At 46.8% G+C, this 21,789-nt stretch overlaps 1 protein-coding gene across 1 annotated transcript; it reads left to right on the top strand.

Moving 5' to 3' along the window:
• The first annotated feature begins 3,387 nt into the window (after positions 1–3,387).
• sack1c (scaffolding CK1 anchoring protein C) lies at positions 3,388–18,407 on the top strand. The gene is made up of 4 exons (XM_086005850.1): positions 3,388–4,130; positions 7,000–7,167; positions 9,235–9,359; positions 15,714–18,407. Exons 1-4 carry the CDS (start codon positions 3,600–3,602, stop codon positions 16,558–16,560), a joined length of 1,671 nt encoding a protein of 556 aa, XP_085861976.1. The 5' UTR covers positions 3,388–3,599; the 3' UTR covers positions 16,561–18,407.
• Positions 18,408–21,789: the final 3,382 nt, after the last annotated feature.

Genomic DNA, 21,789 nt, shown 5'->3' on the forward strand with positions numbered 1-21,789 from the left:
TTGATAGCACTGTCGACAACACCTTCCATCACTTTGCTGATGATTGAGAGTAGACTGATGGGACGGTAATTGGCCGGGTCGGATTTGTCCTGCTTTTTGTAGACAGGACATACTTGGGCAATTTTCCACATTGCCGGGTAGATGCCAGTGTTGTAGCTGTACTGGAACAGCTTGGCTAGGGGCGCAGCTAGTTCTGGAGCACCAGTCTTCAGTACTATTGCCGGAATGTTGTCAGGGCCCATAGCCTTTGCAGTATCCAGTGTCTTCAGCCGTTTCTTGACATCACGTGGAGTGAATTGAATGGGCTGAAGACTGGCATCTGTGATGCTGGGGACCTCAGGAGGAGGCCGAGATGGATCATCCACTCGGCATTTCTGGCTGAAGATAGTTGCAAATGCTTCAGCCTTGTCTTTTGCACTCACGTGCTGGGCTCCACCATCATTGAGGATGGGGATATTTTTGGAGCCTCCTCCTCCTGTTAACCTGCATGCTTACCTTCAGCGACTGGTAGTTATTCTCTCCTCTCCTCAGGTATCCAGCTCTTGTGTCTCTGCTTTGAGGAGGTCGAAAGCCGAGAGGTTCTGGCAGATAGGGTTAGATGAAGTAGCGTGCGAGGAGGAGGCTCATGTGGAGCATAAACCCCGGCACAGACCAGACTGTTTCAGTGTTGTAAAGTCTGTGTAACACAACAACAACAACTTGTATTTATATAGCGCCTGTAACATAGTATAACATCCCAAGGCGCTGCACAGGAGTATTTTAAGACAAAAAATTTGACACCAATCCACATAAGGATAAATTAGGGCAGGTGACCAAAAGCTTGGTCAAAGAGGTTGGTTTTATGGAGCGTCTTAAAGGAGGAAAGAGAGGTAGAGAGGCGGAGAGGTTTAGGGAGGGAATTCCAGAGCTTAGGGCCTAGGCTACAGAAGGCACGGCCACCAAAGGTGGAGCAATTATAATCAGGCATGCTCAAGAGGGCAGAATTAGAGGAGCCCAGATATCTCGGGGGGGTTGTGGGGCTGAAGGAGATTACAGAGTTAGGGAGGGGCGAGGCCATGGAGGGATTTGAAAACAAGGATGAGAATTTTGAAATCGAGGCGCTGCTTAACCGGGAGAAAATGTAGGTCAGTGAGCACAGGGGTGCTGGGCGAACGGGACTTGGTGTGAGTTAGGACACGGACAGCAGAGTTTTGGATGACCTCCAGTTTACGTAGGGTAGAATGTGGGAGGCCAGCCAGGAGTGCGTTGGAATAGTCAAGTCTAGAGGTAACAAAGGCATGGATGAGGGTTTCGGCAGCGGATGAGCTGAGGCAAGGGCGGAGACGGGCAATGTTACGGAGGTTACACAAACTAAGTGTTGATGAGCAGGTTATTGGTGAGTCGATGATTGTACAATTGGTAACTCCTTCCATCACTACTGATGATTGGGAGGTGGCTGATAGAGCAGTAATTGGGGGTTTAGATTGGTCCTGTATTTTTTGTGGGTAGGTCATACTTGGGCAATCTTCCATATTGCCAGGTAGATTCCAGTGTAAAGCTGCACTGGAACAATTTGTCTCGGGGAGGGCCAGCTCTGGTGCACAGGTCTTCAGCACACCAGCCGGGATGTTGTCAGAGCCCATGGCCTTTGCTGTGTCCAGTGCTCTCAGCTGTTTCTTAATGTCATGTGGAGTAAACCAAACTGGCTGGACACTGGCCTCTATAAGAACATAAGAAATCAAAGCAAGAGTAGGCCATACGGCCCCTCGAGCCTGCTCTGCCATTCAATAAGATCATGGCTGATCTTCGGCCTCAACTCCACTTTCCTGCCCGATCCCCATATCCCTTGATTCCCCTAGAGTCCAAAAATCTATCGATCTCAGCCTTGACCTCTATGATGGTAGGGACCTCGGGAAGAGTGAGTGGGATCATCCACCCAACAACTGAATTGAGCCTCACGTGGTGGCATTTGATTTCATGACCTTTGGATTGCTAATCCAGGACCATAGCCACTACAACAACCACTTGCATTTATACAGGAGGAAAAATTTGGTTGCTTTGCGCTTCCTGTTAGCACCCTAAGAGGGCGCTAACAGGGCACAAAGCAGCTAGCGCCCGGGCGTGGCGATGTTAGCGCCGTTTTGCGCCGGCGCTAAACACTACCGCCATGATCTCCTGCGCCCGCAACGCCCCAGACCAGATATTGAGTCGCGTCCCCTGCCTTAGCGCCTGCCGCTAGGAACAACAGGTAGAGGGGAACGTTTTCAAGTTGGGAAGGGGCTGGGGGAGTGCTATTTAAAGGCGGGCGCTTCCTGCCTTTTCTTGTCGGCAAAGTTTTTGGTTTTAACGCTGTCCTAAGGAATTTTGGCCCTCAGCACCACTTTTGAGGTTCCTAAGCGCCAAGCTCTTTCCTTGGGCCTATCCATTAGTGCTTCCAACACAATTGCTTTCGAGGTCTCTCCAGGCCAAGATTCAAGGCTGCAATGAGCAGGGAGTGGCTGGCCAGCAAGATGGCCCCTCCCCTTTAAGAACTGGACGGCGCCAGTCTGTCTGGCTTCCATGGTAACAGACATCACCTGAGCTTCGGTAGTGTTCTGAGGTAGCGCCTCGCTCCCCGACGTTAGCGCCTTAAGAGAGGTGTGTAGCGCCTGATTTAGCGCTCAAATCACCTCCAGGGGCGATAGAGGCGAATTTTGCAGTCGGAGGCGATAATTAGCGACGGGCGCTAATCTTTGTGCTCAGCCAATATTAACGCCCCAAAATGGGCGATACCGAATTTTCCCCCACAGTGTCTTAAACGTCCCGAGGCAATTAACAGTAGCTTCATTAGACAAAAATTGACACTGAGCCAAAGAAGGAGGTATTATGATTGGCGGAGCAAAAGCTTGGTTAAAGAGGTAGGTTTTGAGGAGCGTCTTAAAGGAGGAGAGAGGGGTAGAGAGGTTTAGGGAGGGTATTCCTTAGGACTTAGACGACTGAAGGCACGGCCAACAATGGGGGACGGGGCAAAGAAAATGGGGGATGCAAAAGAGGCCAGTGTCTAGAACCAGGGGTCACAGTCTCAGGATAAGGGGTCGGCCATTTAAGACTGAGATGGGGAGGAATTTCTTCACTCAGAGGGTGGCGAATCTTTGGAATTCTCTGCCCCAGAGGGCTGTGGAGGCTCAGTCTTTGAGTATATTCAAGGCTGAGATTGATAGATTTTTGGACTTATGGGGAATCAAGGGATATGGGGATAGGTCAGGAAAGTGGAGTTGATGTCAAGATCAGATCAGCCATGATCTTATTGAATGCCGGAGCAGGCTCGAGGGGCGGTACGGCCTACTCCTGTTCCTAATTCTTATGTTCTTATGTATGCTAAGGACTTCCCTCTGAAGTGTATTGGTTAGTCAGCAGGTGACAGGTGTAGGTGTGGCTCTGTCACTGGGGGATGAGCTGCTGGATTTGTCGACCTTTGTTTAGTGCGTGTTGCAGACCTGGGCGGCACCTAACCTGTGTAGCAGTTGGAAACACTTTCTGTGCACAGGTCCAAGGGATTGGAGTGCCCAGAAGCAGGCGGAGAGGACCAAAGGGGGCTTCAGGAGGGGAGAAGGGACTCTTTTTTTTGGGTGGGGGTGACGATGAATGCAAATGGCAGTTACGATGCTCACCTGTCGCACAAACCCACCTCCCGCAAACCGCTGGGGAAACTGGCGCAGAGGCTGGAGGAGGTGAAGTGTCCCTGGAGGCAGAGCTCCGCGCTGGAGCTCAGTCACAGCGAGGCGGCCAGGCTGGCCACCGACGCCTTGCTGGAGTCCGGGCTGCCGGCTTACCAGCGGGCGCTGGCCGAGGAGAGGGAGCTGGGCTTCCTGTCCGAGCTGGAGATCGCCTACATCGGCCGGAGCGGGGCCGCCAGGCTGCCCGGCCCCACGGCGGAGCTCCGCGACAGGGGCTGGCGGCAGAGCTCCGGCGAGGGGGACTCTGAGTCCGAGCGGACCTCGCTCACCTACTTCCCCCTGCAGAGCGACTCGGAGGCGCCGGGGCTCGACCTGGGCTGGAGCAAACCCCGCAACAGCGACTGCTTGCCCTCCCAGACCCAGGTCATCTTCCAGAGGGCTAAAAGCCACAACATCAAGGACATGATTCGGCGCCTGCTCAACCAAGCCAAGTCGGTAGGTCCCTGTCTTCTAAATTAAGGTGAATTATTACCCTGTGTGAATTGATAAGGGTGCAATTGTTATCATGTCTTCTAAATTAAGGTGAATTATTACCCTATGTGAATTGAGAAGGAGGCAATTGTTACCGTGCCTTAAATTAAGGTGATTTTTTTTTTACATAAAATTTGAACAACTTTTATTCAAATTGTCCCAATTCCAGAAACTGCCTAAATCCCCTCTGTTGAAATTAGAGGTTTTGCTTCTCCAAATCAAACAATGTTCCAGTTTCTGTTGAGAATTTTACGGTAACCAAACCAATTAGCCTGCCACCTAACTTGAATGTTACAATTCGAATAGTAAACCAAATTCAGCTTCTGCACAAATTGGAGTAAAGGAACCCAATAATTCATAAGTGGTTGTTATTTAATCCTTACCTTGTGTGAATTGAGAGAAGGGGGCAATTGTTATCATACACGACAGAAGGAGGCTATTCGGCCCATCATGCCTGTGCCAGCTCTTTGAAAGAGCTTTCCAATTAGTCCCACTCCCCTGCTCTTTCCCCACAGCCCTTCAAGTATTTATCGATTCCCTTTTGAAAGTTACTATTGAATCTGTTTCCACCGCCCTTTCAGGCAGCGCGTTCCAGATCATAACATCACACTGCATCAAAGAAAACTCCTCATCTCCCCTGTGGTTCTTCTGCCAGTTATCTTCAATCTGTGTCCCCTGGTTACCGACCCTCCTGCCAATGGAAACCGTTTCTCCCTATCTACTCTATCAAAATCCCTCATAATTTTGAACACCTCTATTAAATCTCCCCTTAACCGTGTCTCCACATAACTGAAGTGCCTCACAGTGGGCATGAATACACCCCAATATCGAACATGGCAGTATCACCGCAGCGGGCATGAATGTGCCCAAACATACAAACTAGCAGTGTCATCACAGCAGAACCAGTTGCTTCAGAAATAGCCCTGGGAAAGTATCGTGCTGCACTGCGACACCGGCTCAGATCTTTGCCAAAGATACAAATACTGTCTCTTGTGTTAGTCTGTTACACACAGGTACGTTTTCTGTTTGAGGTGTGTTTCTGTTAGGAATCTTAAAACAAGTTTTAAAGATACCTGAATGAGGAGCAGGAGTGCTCCCCCTGCCCAACGTTCCCTCTGAGCTGTGCAGCTCGCTGGCTCCATGGAACTGAGGCCTAATATTGGGGGCACCGCTCCCTTCGCCAATCAGGTGCAGGGATCGTACCCTGTGCCCTCCAGCAAGCTCAAAAATGGTCACGGATGAATTTCTAGGCCAACTATTCTTGGAATTCAGCCTGCCCAAAAACTTCTTGATACTCTTACAATGCCTGTTTGATAAATATCTCTTCAGGCATGTTTCTCTCTCAATGGATTCTCCTGAGACAATGTGCAATTCTGGCCAGTTTGCGGAATTAGCTGAAGTTCTAAGAACTTCCTCTGACATTTCGAAGTCATATTACTGGTTTGTGTTCATTTCTCATTTGTGTTACTTGAGCGCCGGGGAGGAGCAGTAAAATTAAAATACACAATGGAGTGTTTGTTGAGAGGGCAGGGTTTTGAGCAGTTCTGAAGCGTGAATAGTGAAAGGGGTCATATAACTGAAGTCACCTGCCACAGGACTGCCCCGCAATGGGCGCCAGTTGGCAAGATCGGAAAGATCACAGGATGGGGTGGGCAATGTAAAAGAAGCAAAAGTCTGATTGATTCAATGGGATGGAACTTTTCTGAGGTTTGGTTGGGTTGGGGGTCAAGGAAGTGCTGCCCTGCATGCAAACTATGTGCCATTCGACCTGGGAGTGCTTAATGATGGTGCTAGGTGTCCAGAATGCAAAGTTTTCATTGCCAGCGTCAACATCCAGAAGATTAAGGGATGACCTGATAGCAATCTGCAAATTATAAAGGGTTATGATAGAGTAAATAATAGATTTTTTCCCCCAATGTTGCTTTCCTAAAGCACCTTTAACATATTAAGAAAAAGCCCCAAGATGCTTCACAGAGGCGTAGGGAAAAATGAATGCCGTTTTGGGGCTGGAGGAGGTTAGAGATGGGAAGGGGCATGAAGGGATTTTAACCAGATACGTAGAAGGATGAGCTTTTTAATTTGAGATGCTGGGGAACCGGAAGCCAGTGTAGTTGAGCAAGGACCAGGGTGATGGGTGAACGGCACTTGGTATGGGATAGGATACGGGCAGCAGAGTTTGGACGAGCTGCAGTTTACGGAGGGTGGAAGATGGAAGGCTGGCCAGGAGAGCATTGGATTAGTCGAGACTGGAGGTGACAGACATGGATAAAAGGTTTCAGCAGCAGACAAGGTGGAAGTGAGAGGATGGATGGTCACAAAAATATCAAACGGGAGGTTATTAAGAAAAAAAATCTATGCAGTGAGTGGTTACAATGTGGAATTCTCTGCCACAAACTATTGTTGAAGCAGTTTCCTTATAAATGGAATTAGCTGATAACTTGAATCCGAGGAATATTAGAGTATGGGAAGCAATGAGGCAAGGTAGCCTTGATGGACTAAATGGCCTATTTCTGTGCTACAACATTCTATGATCCTATCTTTTGCCTTTATCCCCCAACTGTCATCTCAAAGGTGATTATCATTGTTCCATGGAGTTGCTTTCATAGAGGCTAATTATCTACCAATGGTCCCTCTGATTAAGTCTAAGTAGCAAGTTTGAAACTGTTCAAAAACCATTATTAAAACTCCAGTGTTAGACACATCATGTAGCATGTTTTTTTTTAATTTTGCTTTCAACATGTCCCTTGGTAATATTTTTTGTGAAAGATACAAGGAACATACAAGAATGGAATCTGCATCTCTTTCGATCGTTCATGTCCTCTTTCCTTTGCAGCTCATTGCGATTGTGATGGATCTGTTCACTGACGTGGACATATTTTGTGACTTGCTGGAAGCCTCTAATAAACGACTAGTCCCTGTCTACCTACTTCTGGATGAGAGTAACCTGGAACATTTTATATTAATGTGCGATGAGCTTGACATCCAAAAAGATCACGTTAATGTAAGTATTACTAGCTTGTACGGGAGATGGTGATCTTTTTTAAATGACAGCCTTCCTTTGCATTGGGCCCATGTTGCCTGACAGCCCTCCATTTTCTGCTCCAGAACCTTTGGACAATATCCCCCTGAAACCAACATAGGCACAGGAGGAGGCCATTCAGCCCCTCGAGCCTGTTCCGCCATTCAACGAGATCATGGCTGATCCGTGTCCTAACTCCATCCACCCAGGATGGGGGTGGCTCTAGGGTTGTGACACAGCAAGGGAATGCATCTTGCTGCCAGTAGAGAGATATGTGTGTGAAGGGTGGCTTGTTCCTCTCCCTGCTAGCAACGAGGGGAGTGGGAGGTTGACTAGGAATCTCCATTTCCATTTGTCTGGTCTACGCCCTCAGAGTGTAGATGGAAGCGTGGTCCTTGGAAGATTTTCAATGGTTTGGCTGCCTGTTTTTGTTTGTATTTGAAGCAATGGTTCTATTCTGTAACTGTTTGCATAAGCTTCATGCTAGGGGCCTGTAATGAAGACTCGCCACAAAATCACAATCTTGGTGATTGCATGATTCAAAATCTTGCATTCCTATGATTTCATGAGCTATGAATTATGGAGAAGAATGGGCACTCTCTTTTTCATTACAACGACTCTTTTCCCCCCTCGGAGTTGCTTTCAGTGGTTTGCTGCCCATATTCCCTGCCTTTTGATGACCCTGTCTGGAAGATCTGCACCTTCTCCACAGCAAAATACAACATAGGGGTGGAAATTCCTTTTAGACCTGATTTCGGGCCTGAAATGGGCGCTGTGCAAAGAACGCCCGACCCAACAAAACCAATGTTTATCACGGGCCTCGCCTGGAGTGCCATTCAGGAGCTCCAGCCATATTATGACGTTAAAGGCAGGGCCACAATGAGCCTCGCACGCTGTGAGGTGCCATTCCTCTGATTGCTTTGGGGGCGCGAGAAAGCACACTCAGCAATCAGGGTGCTGAGGAGGCCTCTGAGGAGCTGGCATCTGATGCCCATCAGTGCTGTGGACGTTGAGCATTACATTAACGGCCACTCCAATGGATCGTCAAGAAACCTATAAACACAGTTGTGTTTTGTGTAGATTTATATTGTGATGGTCCCAACGGCTCTGCTCGGTTCGTGCTCTATGCAACAAGATTTTAATTTGAAAATATTTTTTAGGAATCTTTGGTGTGTCTATACAGCTCTTTGGACGACTTAATTTTATACGGCTGTTAACTAGCTTTGAAAACTGGGCTGCAATCTGTCCTCTGTTGTGGAATTCCCTCCCTAAACCTCTGACTGAGATGTATAAAATTATGAGGGGCCTAGATAGAGTGGATAGGAAGGACCTATTTCACTTAGCAGAGAGGTCAATAACCAGGGGGCATCGATTTAAAGTAATTGCTAGAAGGATTAGAGGGGAGCTGAGGAGAACTTTTTTCACCCAGAGGGCGGTGGGGGTCTGGAACTCACTGCCTGAAAGGGTGGTAGAGGCAGAAACCCTCATCACATTTTAAAAAGTACTTGGATGTGCACTTGAAGTGCCGTAACCTGCGGGGCTACGGACCAAGAGCTGGAAAGTGGGATTAGGTTGGATCGCTCTTTGTCGGCCGGCATGGACACGATGGGCCAAATGGCCTCCTTCTGTGCTGTAAATTTCTATGATTCTGTGACTTTCTTTTCGCCTTTAAGACACTCCTTAAAACCTACTTCTTTGACCAAGCTTTTGGTCACTTGTCCGAATATCTCCTTCTCGGTCAAATGTTGTTTGATAATCGCTCCTGTGACTCCTCTTGGGATGTTTTACTGTGTTAAAGGCGCTTTATAAGTGCGAGTTGTCGTATGACCTACCCAAGTACAAGAGCATCTCGGTGGGTCTTTAACTCCAGCAGTGATTCAGCATCATGCTGAGCCCGTTCAGTAGCAGGCAATTGCGCTCACCGACCCGGATTATTCTCGAGTTCAAGTTACAGCACCGGGGCCCGAGTTTTACTGCCCCAGTAATCTCCCTCCTTGCCAAATACTGAGTAAAAATACTGTTATTATTTCCCCCCCCCCTTCCTTCTAGAACATGCGGATCAGGAGCGTGATGGGAGACACTTACTGCACAAAGTCTGGGAAGAAGTTTAATGGCCAAGTCTTGGAAAAGTTTATGATAATTGACCTGGAGCAGGTGGTTGCAGGCTCCTACAGGTAAACAATGAGAGTGTGATTGACACTAAACATTTCAATTGTTGCCAAACCATTACCTCATCTATCCCTCCATTTCCTCTCACTTTCTTTCATTTATGCTCATTGTGCCTTCAACTTCAAATTCCAAGTATCCAAACACTGCCAGGACTGCTCCAGTGCTCTGCCGGCCGGCCTCCCACCACCCACCCTTCAAAAAATGTATAAAGCTCATTCAAAACTGCTGCCCATATCCTAACTTGCACCAAGTCCCATTCACCCATCACCCCTGTACTTGATGACCTACGATGTCTCCCGGTCCACCAACGCCTTGATTTATATTTTTTAAAATTCTAATCCTCGTGTTCAAATCCCTCCATGGCCTCGCCCATCCCTATCTCTGTACCTCCTCCAGCCCTACAACCCTCCCAGAAGGCTGCGTGCCTCCAACTCGGGCCTCTTGTCCCCCACTTCTTTCGCTCCACAATAGGACTTTAATCGACTTGTGCAGCACATGAGCGAGTCAGCAAGCAGCCCCTTATGTCTGGTACTCGCAAAAGAAAATGCAAATACTGTAAAACTCTTGGTTACATGTTAGCCATCATACTTTTTAAATGGGGTTCACTTGCCATTGTGTAAGTGGGGCCGGAGAGTGCACGCACATTGCTGAGCCGATATCAACTCCGTTTAGCAGATTATGATCCGTCCCCACCACTTACTGTCCACACTTACCACAGGCAACCGCATATATCGGGAAAATAGCGCTGGCAGTTCGCCATCACCTTAGGACTTGATTACAAAGGCATCATTTATAACGTCTTAAGCGGATGACTATTTCGGGCAGTTCATTAAGCACTTGCCCTGTACTTACCCATTTAAAAGACTCTGCTGATCTCGGCCAAAGTCGGTTCTGTCTCAATCAGCTGTTCCCATCTCGTTAAAGTGCGATTCCCTCATGTGATTCGATTCTGGATATAACTGCTAACCATTAGAAGAGGCTGTTGCTAAATGGAGACTTGTTTTTTTTTAAATGTTGGTTACTTCGCTTTTTGGTTTTTTTTCTCCATTCACCGGGTATAGCGGGCAAATCGCGTCCACGCCGTGGCGTCCACGATACCCGGTGGGGACTGGACTGTCCAGCACAGAAATGTGCTCAAAAGCAAGATTTGCTTCCCCCTTTGAGGCTGAGTTTTGAAACCAGTGAATGGGCGGTTTTGAAAATAAAACTGGGAAGACCGGATTCTGCCGGGATTATTCAACTGTGATAAGCCAGTTATTAGCTTCCTCAAAGAACCAGTGCTGTCATGGTGACCAAGTGAAATTGTGTTTGTATTTAAAATAGCGAATGCTGATGATGTCACCAGGGTACTTTGCATTTTTCGTACAAAGGTTAGTGGAAATCTGAAACACTCCCTCCAGGAGGCTGTTGAGGTGGGTGGGGTCAGTTGAAATTGTCAAGACTGAGATCGATAGATATTTGTTGGGTGAGGGTATTGGACCAAAGGTACAGATGATCTAATTGATTGGCGGAACAGGCTCGAGGGGCTGGATGTCCTACTTCCTGGTCCTTACTGGAAAGGGTTATTGATCCCAACATTGTGGGATCTGCAGTTTGCAGACACAGTCATTTCCCTCAGGTGATTCAGGTTCATTGATGTGTGCTGACTTGGCTCCTTGCCCCTGTCATGCTCGTTAATCCTCCAAAAACAATCTCTGATGCCATCAGCACTCTTTTTTTATTTAAAGAAAAATACCCAACAAAACCCTTCCTCCCAACAAACAAAACGCTAAAGATCGAGATTTTTTTTTAAAAAGGTGCCAAAAATACCTGAAAGTACCTGAAAAGATCAAAGTTGAGTTCTGATGAACGTTTCCTGCACAAAATATTAATCTATTTTTTCTCTTTTGAAATGCCAATGGACCTCCGTACAGGACCAGGAAGGTCTCTGATTTCATTCATGTTCTGACTTGAATTAATTGATCGCTGATCATAGAATCTTACAGCACACGAGGCCATTCAGCTCATTGTGTCTGTGCCGGCTCTTTGAATGAGCTCTCCAATTAGTCCCATTCCCCCTGCTCTTTCCCCAGAGCCCTGCAAATGTTTCCTTTTCAAGTATTTATCCAATTCCCCTTTGAAATTTACTATTGAATCTGCTTCCGGGCAGTTCACTCCTGATCATAACAACTCGCTACATAAAAAGCGTCTCCTCCTCTTCTCCCTCCCACCCACCCACCCCCCAGGCTTTTTAGTCAATTATCGTAAATCTGTGTCCTCTGGTTACTGACCCACATGCCAGTGGGAACCGATGAGTACTGAGGGAGCGCCGCACTGTCGGAGGGGCAGTACTGAGGGAGCGCCGCACTGTGGGAGGGGCAGTACTGAGGGAGCACCGCACTGTCGGAGGAGCAGTACTGAGGGAGCGCCTCACTGTCGGAGGGGCAGTACTGAGGGAGCGTCGCACTGTCGGAGGGGCAGTACTGAGGGAGCGCCGCACTGTCGGAGGGGCAGTACTGAGGGAGTGCCGCACTGTGGGAGGGGCAGTACTGAGGGAGCGCCTCACTGTCGGAGGGGCAGTACTGAGGGAGCGTCGCACTGTCGGAGGAGCAGTACTGAGGGAGCGCCGCACTGTCGGAGGGGCAGTATTGAGGGAGTGCTGCACTGTCGGAGGGGCAGTACTGAGGGAGTGCTGCACTGTCGGAGGGGCAGTACTGAGGGAGCGCTGCATTGTCGGAGGGGCAGTACTGAGGGTGCGCTGCACTGTCGGAGGTGTCATCTTCCGAATGAGGTGTTAAACCGAGGCCCTATCTGCCCTCTCGGGTGGACATAAGATCCCACAGCACTATTTGAAGAAGAGCAGTGGAGTTCTCCCTGGTGCCCTGCACAATATTTATCCCTCAATCAACATCACTAAAACAGATTATCTGGTCATTTTCTCATTGCTGTTTGGGGGAGCTTGCTGTGCGCAAATTAGCAGCCGTGTTTCTTACATTGCAACAGTGATTACACTTGCCTGGAAACGCTTTAAGACGTGCTGAGGTAGTGAAAGGTGCTATCGAAATGCAAGTCTTTCTTTATTCCTCAGTGTCCCAGAACTCCTGGCCTCAGCCTCCGAGTCACCGGATTACAGGGCTGTACACACCACCAGCCTGGCACTGGTGCTGGAGGAACCGTGTCCTCGCTAGAGTCTGCTCCACGGGCATGGGGGTGAAATTTAGCGATAATTGAAATTAGAAGAAAACAATAATTAAATAAAGAGGAAGTGAAGGTAAAATGGAAAAAAACAAATCCCAAATTGGACCAACCAATTTCCTCAAGTCATGCCTTACTTGGGCTGGCTGTCCAGGAAAGAAGGAGGCCATTCAGTTAGATCATGGCTGATCTGTATCTCAACTCCATCCACCCGCCTTGGTTCCGTTACCCTTAATACCCTTACCTAACACAAATTTTTGCTCTCAGTTTTGCCATTTGCAATTGATACTGGGAATGAATCATGTTAATGCCACACAGGAACAAATGATTCATAGATCAGATGTTATGAGGAATATGCCAAGAACCTCATACCATACTCATGTTACATATATACTTCCAGTGAAAGTGGCTCTTTATTAAGCCCTGATTTGCATTGTGTTAAATAAATCTCGCTTGTACTGCGAGGTGAATTGCACAAGCACAATTCTTTTTACACGTGTAGTTAGCTCAAAAGTCACAAGTAGGCCAGACCAGGTAGGGGTGGCAGGGTCTCTTCCTTGAAGGACACAAGGGAACCAGTTGGGTTTTTACAATAGTCCTTTAATTTTTTTTTTTAAATATTTATTAATTTCAATTTCACAACATCACCATGGTTGGATTTGAGCTCCCAACCTCTGTGGTTGCTAGTCAGGTAGCATAACCACTGGGCTGCTGTTGGTGAACCTTCCAGAACTTTTATGTCAACAGGATACAGAATTAAGGTAATTGGCAAAAGAACCGTGGGGGGCGGGGGGTTGGGCGGTGGGTTGGTATATGAGGAGAAATGTTTTCACGCAGCGAGTTGTTGTGATTTGGAACGCGCTGCCTGAAAAGGCGGTGGAAATAGATTCAATAGTAACTTTCAAAAGAGAATTGGATAAATGCTTCAATGGGAAACATTTGCAGGGCTACGGGGAACGAGCAGGGGAGAGTGACTAATTGGATCGCTCTTTCACAGAGCCGGCACAGGCACGATGGGCCTAATGGCGGCCTCCTGTGCCGTATTATTCTATGATTTTTAAAAAAAGGAAATATTCAATTTCTTGTATGCATTACCCTGTGCACAGTACAATCCAGTCGAACCCTACAGTTAGGCTGTAATTACTCCAGGGTATCTTGTGTTCCAAATGAAATACTGTCTTTAAAAAGTGTCCCTCAGTTGTCACAGGATTAATGAGCTCCTTCAAATTGCCCCAATGGTAAGAGATTGAGAGGCAAGAGGTGCTATTGCCAGTTAAGGAACTTGGTGAACTGAGGACATTGAACAATGGCATCCTTACTGAAGCATTCGTGCATCTGAAACTTGTGTGACTGGGGTAATGGCTGACTTGCTGTAAACTGGGGGCGGTGTGCTGATTGGAATCGTCCCAGGAGCAGGTTTGAGGTGCTTTTTATATGTGCCTCGGGGGACTCGTGACATCCATTTTATACAAGAAGCTGGCAAAGTCCCAAAGCCAGCAGAGTATTTGTTTTTTTGCAGCATTTCTGTTTTTCTTACTCCGTTCTCACACTTTCAAACTTTGAAGCTAATTGGCAAAAGAACCAGAGGGGAGAATGACGTGTTTTTTTTTAACGCAGTTATGATGATCTGGAACACGCTGTCTGAAAGGGTGGTGGAACCAGACTCAATAGTAACTTTCAAATGGGAATTGGATATATCCTTGAAAAGGGGGAAAACTGTAGGGCTATGGGGAAGAGCAGGGGGGCATGGGACTAACTGGGTAGCTTTTTCAAAGAGCCGGCAAAGGCACGCGGGTCTCCTTTTGAGCTGCATCATTCTATGAAATGGAGAGCTGACATAGGTGCAGGGTGGAATTTTTAACCTCATGTTTATATTCTTTAATTCCCGGTAAATTTTAATCAAACAACTCCCTTTATAAGCCTTTCAAGCATACACTTGATCCTACTCGACAATGTGGAAAACTGCCCAGGTATGTCCTGTCCACAAAAAGCAGGACAAATCCAATCCGGCCAATTATCGCCCCATCAGTCTACTCTCAATCATCAGCAAAGTGATGGAAGGTGTCGTCGACAGTGCTATCAAGTGGCACTTACCACTAACCTGCTCACTGATGCCCAGTTTGGGTTCCGCCAAGACCACTCGGCTCCCAACCTCATTTCAGCCTTGGTCCAAACATGGACAAAGGAGCTGAATTCCAGAGGTGAGGTGAGAGTGACTGCCCTTGACATCAAGGCAGCATTTGACCGAGTGTGGCATCAAGGAACCCTAGTAAAACTGAAGTCAATGGGAATCGGGGGGGGGGGGAACTCTCCACTGGCTGGAGTCATACCTAGCATAAAGGAAGATGGTTGTGGTTGTTGAAGGTCAATCATCACAGCCCCAGGAGTTCCTCAGGGCAGTGTCCTAGGCCCAACCATCTTCAGCTGCTTCAATGACCTTCCCTCCAACATAAGGTCAGAAATGGGGATGTTCGCTGATGACTGCACAGTGTTCAGTTCCATTCACAACTCCTCAGATAATGAAGCAGTCCATGCCCGCATGCAACAAGACCTGGATGACGTTCAGGCTTGGGCTGATAAGTGGCAGGTAACATTCGCACCACACAAGTGTCAGGCAATGACTATCTCCAACAAGCGAGAGTCTAACCACCTCCCCTTGACATTCAATGGCATTACCATCGCCAAATCCCCCACCATCAACATCCTGGGGGTCACCATTGACCAGAAACTTAACTGGACCAGCCACATAAATACTGTGGCAACAAGAGCAGGTCAAAGGCTGGGTATTCTGCGGCGAGTGTCTCACCTCCTGACTCCCCAAAGCCTTTCCACCATCTACAAGGCACAAGTAAGGAGTGTGATGGAATACTCTCCACTTGCCTGGATGAGTGCAACTCCAACAACACTCGAGAAGCTCGACTCCATTCAGGACAAAGCAGCCGGGGTAGGATGCAGGTACCATTTAATATTACCGCGGGAAGATGCTAAATGGAGTCAGGGTGCCTCGTCCATGAGCTTTTACCTGTTTCAGGTAGGCAGCTCTGAACAGTGTTGAGAGGGGGCTCAGGCTAGGTTGTCCACTTCTTCTCTTGACTGCAAGTACTATTTTGTCCAGAAAGAGCATCACACCTAAAGGGGTTTCTCGTGCCAAAGAAAAATTGACCAAATGTGTTTGCTTTTTCTAGCTTTACCTGGCTGTCTGGACAGGTGCATCTCAATTTTGTGTCACTATTGGCGGGACAGGGTGTGCCAGCATTTGATGATGAGTTTCGGTGCCTTTACGCGGAGTCGAAACCGATCGATCGTTTCTCCTGCTCGGTGGACGAGGATCTTTCTTATTACACATCCAAACTCAGGATCCCTCCGGAACGCCACATGGTGAAGGAGAGGCTGGCAGAACCAGTCCGTTCCAACCCATCCAGCAGCCTGTCCGGCAGCAGTACTAGCAGTGTCATACAGTCAGCTATGTCACCTACTCCAGTTGCTAAAGTACTGTGGGATCGCAAGCAAACCAGCCCTTGTGCTTCCAATAACCCTTCTGTCATTGATCGGAAAATCCAAGAGAGTGACAAATCAAGCGGTAACCGGACACATGACCCATTGGCTAAGCCAACTGGATTAGGCCTTTATGACCCAAAATCTAGCTATGTGCAAGTTATGCATTATCCAGTCAACACTCGGCTCCAAGATCAAGGGGCTGCTATCCAGCAGAGAGGAAACCTCGTCGTCCCATCGAGAACAACCAAAACGCCAAAGGATGACTTGTCTGATACAAGAACGCTAACCCCTCCGTCGTCATCGCAAGCGTGGAATGCTGATTCACCAAAGGTCAATTGCGAAGAAGTCCTGCGTCGAACTGACGAGCTTGACGACCACATCAAAGATTCATGGAAACCCTCTGGGGGGATTACAAGATCAGGAAATCGACTGACTCTTGGACACAGTAAGTTAGAAATGATGATGGAATATAACGATAGGATGAAGGCCAAGAATGTTTACAGCCGGTTTCAATTAATGAAGCACGATCCTTAAGCGTGCTTCCTTTACCTGCCAGCAGGTTCTTCAGACTGTTTCCTACAAAAACCGTTCCTTGATCAACTTCCAGGCAGTCAAATTACTGAAGCTGCTGTGTCAGCGAAGAACCAATTTCCTACAGAGTTGCTAATTGGAGCCTGAGAAAGATGTGCTTTGTGATGGGATTGTGTTCTTCAAAATCTGCAATTTGGATACTTCACAGGGTTGACCTGATTTACAACCACATGTATAGTGACAATGAAGATGATGTGAGGTGGCAATGTTGACCCTTTAACTGGGGGTCATCACCCGAATTTTGGGGATGGAGGGGAAGGCTCTGTGCATATGTTGAAACCGCTTTTGAAAAACTGTTTGCGTCTGTCCAGTGGCAATGGTGTCCTTCAGAAGACCATTGGTGCCTTTCTTTCACTTGCCCATGTATGGTTTCTGTTTTTTGCAGCAGAGGAAGTGTTGAATAGACAAGTTGTTCGACTGCTGTGCAATTTCTTTCCTCTTTAGGTTTTTTTTAACGTGTCAGCCATGGGTCAGTGGGTAGCACTCGCCTCTGAGTCAGAAGGTCATGGGTTCAAGACCAAGGCTGACACTCCCAGTGCAGTGCTGAGGGAGGTGCCGTCTTTCAAATGAGACGTTAAACCAAGGCCCCGTCTGCCTTCTCAGGTGGACGTAAAAGAAGATCCCACAACACTATTTCAAAGAAGAGCAGGAGGGTTATCCCCGGTGTCCTGGCCAATATTTATCCCTCAATCAACATCACTAAACCAAATGATCTGGTCATTTTCACATTGCTGTTTGTGGGAGCTTGCTCTTTGCAAATCGGCTGCCGTGTTTCCTACATCACAGCCAATTAAATTCTTTTGAAGTGTAGTAAAGTGCCTTGCGAGATCATGAAAGGTGCTATATAAATGCCACATTTCTCTTTTAAAAAAGAACACAATGCCAGTCTCTTTTTTTTAAAAAAAAAACAAAAAAAAACCACAATGAACTTTCTCAGCCTAACCGGGTACACAGAGTCAAATTACTAATCTCAAAGGTATAATGAGGTAACAGTTTATTTTTGGAAATGTTAGTCTTTGAAATCTCTCAAAAGGTGTACAGTTTCAGTAGCACTTTTTTTATAATTGTCAAGTCGTCACGCGACGTTCTTTAATAGGACGTCAGCCTGACTGGAGGAAAAGCCTAGAGAGTAGGCCCTTGGAACCTGAACTCCTGAACTCAGGAGGAATCGAGTTTCTAACTGAGATTACGTCTAACTGCTGTGATGGGGAAAAGAATTGACAAAGTTCATTAAGGTGATTGGCAAAAGAACCAGAGGTGACATGAGGAAACATTTCTTTACACAGCGAGTTGTTGTGATCTGGAACGCGCTGCCTGAAAGGGCGGTGGAAGCAGATTCAATAGTAACTTTCAAAAGGAAGTTGGATAAATAATTTGAATTGGAAAGATTTTCAGGGCTGTGGGTAAAGAGCAGGTGAGTGGGACTAATTGGATCGCTCTTTCAAAGAGCCGGCGCAGGCACAATGAGCCGCATGGCCTCCTTCTGTGCTGTTTCATTCTATGAAGACAATTGGTTCATGATGGCAATGGTTCAAATACAGGGAGACACAAAAATTAGGACGTTATTGAAGAAGGGAGTTCAGGCGGTACTTTTTTTAACCAAGGAAATTAGATTTGTAAAGCATGGGAAGATGGTAGAATTTGATAAATGCAAGTATTGTGTGTGTAATTAGACAGTCAGTTCAACACAATGAAAGTGTGCAAACTAGCCCGTCTGTGTGTGAACATCAAACTGTTTCTCTAAAGTCATTCTGTTTTCAATTCTAATAAATGTCATTTGGTAAGCAGTGTCCTACTTGCATCCCAACCTTTATAAAAGAATTCAATTTGCCACAGTGCATCAGTCAATGATTCAACGACTCCATCAAAACATCTGGGTTCCTGCTCCCGATTGCCACGGTGTGACTACGGCAAGAACATGTGTATCTCCAATGAGGTTGGGATCAACTTTTTTTTTTTCATTCATTCTGGGGATGTGGGGCTGGGATTTATTGCCCAAGCGGTTTGATACAACTGAGTGGCTTCAGAAGGCAGGTAAGAGGTGACTGTGTTGGTGTGGGACTGGGGTCACATATGGGTCCAGACCGGGTAAGGACGGCAGGTTTCCTTCCCTAAAGGACAATAGTGAACCCATTGGGTTTTTACAACAATCCGATAGCTTCATGGTCACTTTTATTCCTGATTTAAACATTTTTTTTTTAACTGAATTCTGAAATTGCCATGGTGGGATTTGAACTCTCGTTCTCAGGATTATTAGTCCAGGCCTCTGGATTACTAGTCCGGTAACATAACCACCACACTTCCATGCCCTCTTAACGTGGCATTGATATCTCCCGTATTTCAATAACCTATCAGTACTCCCTTTCTAGGCTCACGTATGGAAACTGATGAGATCCCAGTGGGATAAATGTACACGAGTAAGATTACTCCGGAGTAAAGGCGATAAAATTGGGAAAAGAAACGATATTTGCTTTGGTGGTAATGAACGGGAAAGGATTTGGTCCACTGGAATTCTGCAATGGGAGTAGATGTTATATTACACTTTTATACTGAATCAGGGCGAAATAAGTGTAATGTTTGGTTTGGCGGTTTTGTGGGAACACCATCACCCGCAAGTCGCACACCATCCGAACTTGGTCACATCTCGCCGTTCCTTCAGTGTCGTTGGGTCAACATCCTGGAACTCCCTACCTAACACCATCGTGGGTGCACCAGCGGCGCAAAGATCAGAGCGGTTCAAGGAGAAGGCCCACTGTCACCACCTGCTCGGGGCAACCAGGGAAGGTCAATAAATGCTGACCTTGCCTGTGTTGCCCACATACTGGGAACAATTTATTTAAAAAAAAAAAAATTAAAAAAAATGTATTTATCTTGTAGGCAAGGATAGTCACGGAGATTTCCGAGAGGTTGGTGTTGGACGTTTGACCTGTGCCTGAGAAAGTCTGAGAGTCTGCGTGTACATGGTTTGTTGGAAGGACTGGGCTCTGGGAGAGTTTCACTAACCACTTGGAGGTTTCCACAATGTGTCTACTTTGATGTACCAGCACACTGGCAAATGATTCATCGTGTCTCCAGGATTTAAAAAAATTACCAATGTTCCAACATCTAAAGATTTTCACGATCAATTCATTGAGGACCAGGACATCTCTGTCCAGTGGAGTTGTGTAGAAAACCCTAAAGCCAATATAGCAAATCCTGTAGTTATACGGTCGCCTTCAGTTTTAGTTTATACTGGAGCCTTGCCATGTGGAATCCAGTGTTCCTAAACTACTGTAAAACCTGATGGAATAGAATGAGACAGCAAAGAAGAATGAGACAGCAAAGAAGATGGCCATTCAGCCCATCGTGTCAGTGGCGGCTCTCTGAAAGAGTTACCAATTAGTTCACTTCCCTGTTCTTTCCCCATAGCCCTGCAAATTTTTCCTTTATAAGTAGTGAAGCAATTCCCTTTTTGAAAGTTACTATTGAATCTGCCTCCACCACCCTTTCAGGCAGCGCATTCCAGATCACAACTCACTGTGTAAAACCCATAAAAACACCTGTGAAGGTGGGGGCTGTGCTCCATTAGCTAAATTGAAAAGCATTATTTTGGTTGTGTTCACTTTATTTCATCAATTGGGGAGGAAAGCAAAGGTTGAAAATGTTCTCCTTGTTATTTCCTCCATTGGGTTTCTACTCTTTTTGATGAGTGAGGTGTCCTCACCTCAGACACCTCCCCTCCCGATGTGCTCTCTGTCTTTACGTGGTCATCCTTTCAACTGCCGCATTTGAGTGGTTGAAGAGGGGTCCTCCTCGGTTTTCTGTCCTTCCTGCAGATGCTCCGATGACTTTCAACAAACTCCAGCCAGCTCACAGGCAACAGTGGGATCAGTTTTGGATTGCTCTACCAAAGAGCCGGCACAGACACGATGGGCCGATTTGGGAGAATTATTAATCGTAGGCACTTGGGTTGGACAGTCCAGTTTTTGAATTGCAACAAACCTTTCCCGTCTCTATGCTTCAGCCTTCATTTAATTTAATCTTGTAGGTTATTAACTTCTCTCCATTTGCATAATAAGCCCACACCGCTCACCATTTGCATTTTCATGAATAGAGGATTTTTGTTTGAAGCAGATTACAGGTGTAAAACTACTGTCTCGTAAAATTCCTGTAGCTGGGAGAGAAATGTAGCCTCTGTGCCTGTTCCTCGTGCTCTTTCTAGATGGATCCTGTTATCGCACTCAAACTTTGCATTTCAATAAATCTCATGAGTTGCCTGCTCCAAGGAACTCATTATCTGTTATGCAGCTGCCATTACATGGATGATGGATAGATACTACATCACAGAAACATCACAGAATCACAGAAACCCCACAGTGCAGATAGAGGCCATTTCGGCCCATCGAGCCTGCACCAACACATGTCCCACCCGATCCCCGTAACCCCATGTATTTAATCCCCCTAACACTAAGGGTCAATTTTTTTTAATCATAGCCAATCAACCTAACCCGCACATCTTTGGACATGGTCTGAAGGAGTAGCCTTAACTGTCGGCATTGCTTTTTGCCCAACTGTATTTTCTTGGTCCTCTGTGCATCAACCTTTCATTAAAGGAATGAGCGGTGAGATATATTGTGCTTTCACTGGGGAATTAGTACCTACCTAGATACAGTATTGATACAACAAGCCTTGTCCAACATGAATGAAAAGGACAAAGTCAAAATACTGCGAATGCAATCTGAAATAAAAACAGAAAATGCTGGAAATACTCAGCAGGTCAGACAGCATCTGTGGAGAGGAAACCAGAGTTAATGTTTCAGGTCGTTGACCTGATTGAAAAGGAATTCCATTCATTTGGCATCATTCTAAAGTGGTTTTCAACCATCCATTGACGTGCAGTCCCTGTCATTATTTAGGGAAACCTGCCAGCCAGTTGAATGAGGTTTGGTGGTGCTGATTAAGGGACAAATGTTGGCCAGGACACTGGGAGAACGTCCTGCTTTCTTTTTGATAGTGCCGTGGGATCTTTAACCTGAAGATGCAGTCCAGGCCTTGGTTCATAATCTCACCTGAGGGACAGCGCCTCTGACAATGCAGCACTCCCTCAGCGCTGTCCTGAATTAACTGCCTAGTTCACGTGTGCAAGTCCTGATCATGAGGAGGGTACATCTATGTGCCCGCCTCCCCTTCATC

Source organism: Somniosus microcephalus, chromosome 13 (assembly GCF_052327205.1).
Source record: "Somniosus microcephalus isolate GS21.2 chromosome 13, FLI_Smic_1.0, whole genome shotgun sequence".
In the NCBI taxonomy this organism is placed as follows: domain Eukaryota; kingdom Metazoa; phylum Chordata; class Chondrichthyes; order Squaliformes; family Somniosidae; genus Somniosus; species Somniosus microcephalus.

Excerpts from the sequence above, each read along its gene's own strand:
- sack1c (XM_086005850.1), top strand. The coding sequence starts at position 3,600 with ATGAATGCAAATGGCAGTTACGATGCTCACCTGTCGCACAAACCCACC. Across the intron at positions 4,131-6,999 it reads TGCTCAACCAAGCCAAGTCG|CTCATTGCGATTGTGATGGA; the intron begins GTAGGTCCCTGT and ends TTTCCTTTGCAG. Across the intron at positions 7,168-9,234 it reads TCCAAAAAGATCACGTTAAT|AACATGCGGATCAGGAGCGT; the intron begins GTAAGTATTACT and ends CCTTCCTTCTAG.